At 27.7% G+C, this 6,513-nt stretch overlaps 1 protein-coding gene across 1 annotated transcript; it reads left to right on the top strand.

Moving 5' to 3' along the window:
• Positions 1 to 427: 427 nt before the first annotated feature.
• On the top strand, positions 428 to 5,043 carry LOC115231747 (dimethyladenosine transferase-like). The gene is made up of 3 exons (XM_036500152.1): positions 428 to 523; positions 3,993 to 4,088; positions 4,816 to 5,043. The coding sequence occupies exons 1-3, from the start codon at positions 428 to 430 to the stop codon at positions 5,041 to 5,043; spliced, it is 420 nt and encodes a 139-aa protein (XP_036356045.1).
• Positions 5,044 to 6,513: the final 1,470 nt, after the last annotated feature.

Genomic DNA, 6,513 nt, shown 5'->3' with positions numbered 1-6,513 from the left:
CGGCATGTATTAAAAAATCCACTAATCGTAAATTCTATGATCGAAAAAGTATTTAAAATTTATTATTCTTAGGCCGGACTTCGGAGTACAGATATTGTTTTAGAAGTTGGTGCAGGGACTGGAAATATGACTCACAAATTAGTCGAAAGAGTAAACAAGGTTATAGCCTTCGAGTCTGACTGGAGATTGGCGAATGAACTACAAAGAAAAGTTCTTAACAAAGTCTCTGTAATGGTCGGGGATGTACTAAAAGAAGATCTTCCTTCATTTGATGTTTGTGTTGCCAACGTTCCTTACAAGGTTCGTGAATAACTTTTATTAAAGATTTCTTCCCCTTTAATCTTCAAACTACTTTTGCACAGACCGTCTTTCAGGTAATAAAATTATTTAATCCTTACAGATGTGCTGTACTAATGCTCCAAGAGACATGGCAGTTCGTCTTGTGGCTAAACCAGGAGACAAGCATTACTGTCGTTTATCAGCAAATGTTCAACTTTTAGCTAGAGTAGATCATCTTATGAAGGTTTGATTTTTGCCGACTTAGTGCTAGATTGGGGGTAATAATTTCCGTCCTCCGACTTCTGTTGAGTCAAGTGTTATTCGTTTAGAACCTCGAAATCCTCTGCCCGATATTAACTTTACTGTTGAGTTGTAATATTCATGTTTATAGGAATGGGATGGCCTCACTAGAATTTGTTTTACCCGTCCTAACAAGACACTTGGAGCTGCTTTTCGGTTTTATGTTTAAACTTATCAAAGCAATAAGAAAGTTTTGAAATTACTCGAAAAGAACTATCGTATAGCCTGCTCTTTCCAAGAAACTTTACTGCCGGATACCTTTGACATACGCCCAGTTGTAGATCTAATTCTTTCTATTGATGAGTTTGAGAAGAGACGTGCTAGAACAATGGACTTTGATGATATTCTCAAGTTGCTTACTTTTTTCGCATTTTTAGGCTTCTTTACCTATTCAACAGAGAATCTATTCATTTTGCTTAAATTTTTGTATCAGTAAATATATTATTTACTTTTTAATGTTGAAATTTATATTTTATTGCAGTGGACTCATAAAAATATTATTTCCCTAAAATAGTCTAATCTCAACGGCTATTGAGATTATTATTAATTAGGTGATTCCGAAAATCCGTTTTATATATCTCATTTTTTCCAATTGTAGTTTTGGAGGTATGTTTAAAATTTAAAAGCGAATGGAATTATCGTCCGACGAAGAGTTCCTTATTAGATAGTGTTGAGTGGTCCTGAGAGCATCTTTAAAGGCAAACTATAAGATATCATGTTAATTATTAATTGTCACTACTTTAGTCAACTAATTAAGTTTAGAAGATAAGCACGTTTTAAAAATAGGACTTTATTTTATGTGGCGACCAAATTCATTTACCACTGAGAATCAATAATTTTGTGAAAAATTTATTCCATTTTAAATAAAACAGTTAATTAGCTTTTACATTCATTTTCCATTACTCGACAAATTTCCTTTTCTAATTCACTGACATCTCCATTCGTTGTATTCACATATTGTATTAGTTCATTCGGTATTTTTAGATGGTCTTCATCCCAAAAACAAGTCCAATCAAAATCTTCATAAGAATCAAAATGATTTTCGCCTTCTTTATTTATACTTTCCATTCTTTGTTGATTTTATTTTCTAACAAATTATTCTAATTTGAAGGATACATTAGTTCTTACTGCAATAATATTATCATTTAATTTCCCTAGTAGCGTCTATAAGTAAATAATGACTATATTACTTTTATCAGCCCTAAATAGCAATAGAATGCAGTTTTAAGTGATTCTTGTAAAAGCCTTTGTGTAATTTATATCATTTAAACTTTAAATCTTTTATCTTTTGTCGATAATTCGTTTTTAAGTGATTTTGAAATGATTGTAATTCATCGTATGCTAGTTGAGTCTGTGAACTATCTTAGTATGATACATACGTTTTTTTGATGAAATTCACATTCAAATTTGAGTGTGCTTATTATTCTGTTCAAATCATTGATTTTGGTATTGTTCTTATCTTCACAAAATTTAAAACTACGTGATTAATAGTCATATGAAAATAACTTTCTTCGTATCCAATATTCTTCATTTAATTTACACTCATTCTAAGTTCGGGATCATAATATAATCATTTTTACTTCTTTTTGAAGATTATTGATTTTATCTCGCAATTTTCTTATTTCACGACACAACCGACTTTGGTCATTTTTCAGAATTTCATTTTCCTACCAATTTATGAGATTTCTATTACCTTTTCAAGTTCTTGATTTTTGAGTTTTAATCTTACATTTTGATATTGAAGTTTATTAATTTTCGATTGGTTAGAATCGTTTAAATTTATTTTATTGATTTCAAATGAATATTTTTCATCAGAAGTTATAGTTCTATAAATTTGAATTAATTTAATAACTTCATTTGTTTAATTTCAGCAGGGAATTTTTTCAGTAACATTTCAAGTGCCTGAATTTTAATTTTTTGTTTCTAAATGTGAATGTTTAGTTGAAATTCAAAATTTATTAAAATTCCTACATGAATTATATCGTAGGCGTCGGTTAGTTTTGTATGAATTAAAACATTATCATCTACTAGTTTGCATGAATCAGGTTTCTAGTTGGAACATTAGATTTTTAGTAAACCTCTTTATGCCTTTCAAATCCATTCATTGAACGATTATTTCGATAATGATTGTTTTATAATCACCTCCATAGAAACTGTCTATAAAATCATTTGAATTTAATATTAATTACAAAATAAAGTGCACTTTAATCATACTAATTCAAATGGCTCATCTGAATTTTTGAGAATAGTTATTATATCACGAGTATATATCGAAACTGTCAAAATAATTTATTCATAAATTGTTGATTATCAATTTAACTATTGACTAATCGAATATTTTAAAAAATAAAGAATTCAATAAATGTTTAACTTTATTGATTTCATTTTTTTTAAGTCTAACGATAAATCTTTCAAACAATTTTTTAGGAGTTATATCATTTAAAATTAGAAACAGAAAATATAGTTCATATTAATTAATAGATAACGCCACCGACGAAGAGATTGACTTACGATTCCTCCGAAGAATGGCAAATGAAAATCTTTGTAATAGACAGCTGGTCTTGCGACGGTCACAGGTCTTAGTTGAGGACCAGGCTCTCCTGGCAAGTTAACCGACAATTTAAGTTTTTTTTATATTAATTAGTTTATTACGAAAAAAGAATTCGGTCAAGTGTTTAAGTTCATTTAACAAAATTTAAATATTCGATATCTATCTGCCTTTTCGATTTCGGACCTAAAGATTCCTGTTTAATTATTGAATTAGATAGTGTCTTGAAATCTTCTATATTTGAAATTTTTAAAATTAAAATAAACTTTATTGGCCACATAGTGACAGGATAACAGAATTCTTGAAAACAGCAATGTAGAGTTACTTTTGTCATCCCTAAATTTATCGGATAAGCCGAGATGGCATTAACATGGATTCTTAGTTATTAAAATTTTGATGCTAAAAAATTAATTTTTATAAAAAGTTTCTTTTTATTTTTTAAAAAAGTTTATATAGTAATTTAGAGAGGTTGCCAGGGAAATACAGTCATGAATGATATGGATACTTCTGAAATTGAGAGCAAAATTAACTCGTCCAACGTGTCACAGTGGCTTAATAATAAAATGACGACTTGTTATGATTTAATTACTGAGTGCACAAGTTTTCTAAATTCTGAACCAGTTTCCATTGTGAAAAATTCAAATCCAATTGGAGTAAAAAATTCTTAGTAATTTAAATAGATTATTTTGACTTCTCAACAAAATGAATGCATTAAAAATATAATTAACCTTGGTATATTTTAAACGACATTAAATAAAGAAATTGAGCCTGAAGATCTGAAATACATTGAAGGAAGCATATATGAAACTTCTCAAGAGACTAATACTGAAAAGGTATTTAAATAAAGTTTATTTATATTTTAAAGATGACAAATAATGTACACAATTCTTTAGGAGAGTTTAGCACAAATATAATTCCAAAAATAAAACAACACATGGATCACAATGAGAAAGAAAAAATTGTAAAATTTAAATTTAATGATTAAAGAATGCTGAAGAAAATTCAAAACTTGAAATACTACAGCGCATAGAGGAGATCGAAAAAGAGAGAACAGATTTCAAGGTATCCAATAAAATTCAGTGGTTTAGTTAAATTATACAAATCGTTACAATGAAATATTATCTGATCATAAATCAATGGTTGAGTGTATAAAGATTAGAAGAAATGAAGCAGCAATTAAAATTCAATCCTATTGGCGAATGTACAAGTTAAATTTGATTAATTACTTACAAATAGAGTAAGAAGGGAATATAAAAATGAAATTAAAAGGAAAGTTCAAATCTCAAAAAAAGTCACCATTTTTTTTGAATTTATAGAATGCAGATAAAGCTAAAGAGTTGGAGTTTATAGAAGTCCGAAAACGCCATGGAGCAGCTACAACAATTTACAAATATTTGAAAAAATTAATATCTCAAAAAAATTTAGATCGTAGAAAAAATTACATTTCAAATAATCTCCAATTAAGTAATAACTAAAATATATTAATGATAAATTAGTGCCCAAAATTGAAACTTTTAATGTTAAACATGAGAGGTAAACTTTATTTTGTTAAATATTTAAGCGCACTATTAAAAATCGAAATTGAACGCGACAACAAGAAATCCAATAATAATACTGGGAAACTAAAAAGATTGCTTGAATCAAAAAAAAATTTATTTGAATATAAAATTTTAAATTCTGCTGCACAGAAAGAAATTACAAATAGTTTTTCTTACTCTCAAGAAGATTTAGAACAAATAGGCATTACAAAAAATGAAAAAATAATTGTTCCAGAAACATACGAAAATAATGTTACATTAGATTTGACTGATAATTCAATAAAGAAGATTGAAAATTCTGAATTCAAAGAAAGGAAATTAGAAAATAATACCTTACTAACTCACAAATTGGTGAATATAATGACGGGAAAAATTTGAATATAAAAATAAAATTTATAGAAGAAAAGAAATCAGAATTAGAATGCACTGACTCCAATCAAATAATTAATGAAAAAAAAGACGTAAAAGATAGTGTTGAAAAAATGGAAAATAGCCCAAACAGTGAAGTACTTTCCAATTCCATAAAAATCAACAATTCAGATTATTCAGAACTTTGTAATAGAATTTATAATAATTTTAAAACTAAAGGTATTAAACAAAACGATTCTCTATCTCTGTCGACAAAAGCTGATGAACATAATTCTGTAAATATAAAAATTAAGAATTTCATATTCGAAACAAACAACAAATTTGTTGAAAATCAATTTAATAAAACCTGTGAGGTTAATGATATTTTAGAAAAATTGTCAACAATGAGAACTACCCTACAGTATTGATTTTCTTAAAAATCATAGAATTAAGAAAAATGAAATAAAACCAAAAGATCGCACGGAGAAACCAAAAATTACCAAAAAATTGGTTCCAGACGATAAATTGGAAAATAAATCATGTTTCATTGACCTTGAAGAATTCTTATCTTTAGGTAAAAATAATAATAAAGTATATATCTAAAATATTTTTTTCAGATATTTAAAATTAAAAATCATCCTGAAATTAGATGTATTAAAGATATTAACAGATTTTCGGATCTTACTGTATTGATTTGCAAAAATTGTACTATTACTTCAATCCCAAATCTATCTTTATCGTGTCCTTTGCTTTCTAGAATTGATCTCCAGGTAGTTAATTTATATAACTTCCGAAGCATAATAGGCTGATTCATTGTGATTTTTCTAATTCAGAAAACATTGAATATCTGAATTTATCAAACAACAATCTTTCAGCACTACCTGCACTAAACAAATGTTATAAATTGACATATTTAAATATCTCTTCAAATTGTATTGATCGTTTGGGTATTTGAGTTTTTATATGTAAATCAATAAGATTTCCCTCATTTAATGGGATCTGTGATGTTTCTTATGGCAAATCATTGCGCTCTTATTTCATGCGTTGGTTTGGAAATGCTTCCTTCTCTAGTTTATCTCGATGTTTCATTCAATTTTATCAGAAAAATTGAAAGCTTGTCAAACACGCACATAATTCATATTGATATTAAAGAAAATTATCTTAAAACAGTATTTTTTAAATTAAACTGATATCAAGATGATTGATTTATCGAAAACTCCCCTACTTATTCACCTTGACGTCTCTTGCAACAACATATCATCAATTAACGATTTATCTAGCTATTTTCTACCTCATCTTTCATTTTTGAACTTGTCAAAGAATTGGTTTTCCGTTTTATTTCAATATCTTAGCATCAAGGAAGTAGTAAACATTAAAAATCTGGTATCACTCGAAATTTTAAACATTCGGGATAATCCGATAGAAGGTTTATTAAATTTATTATATTTATCCGTAGAATACACTGTCATATCAAATTCACTACCATTTTCGATCCAAGAG

Source organism: Octopus sinensis, unplaced genomic scaffold, assembly GCF_006345805.1.
Source record: "Octopus sinensis unplaced genomic scaffold, ASM634580v1 Contig18758, whole genome shotgun sequence".
NCBI classification, from domain to species: Eukaryota; Metazoa; Mollusca; class Cephalopoda; order Octopoda; family Octopodidae; genus Octopus; species Octopus sinensis.
This window is presented reverse-complemented; position numbering and strand designations above follow the sequence as displayed.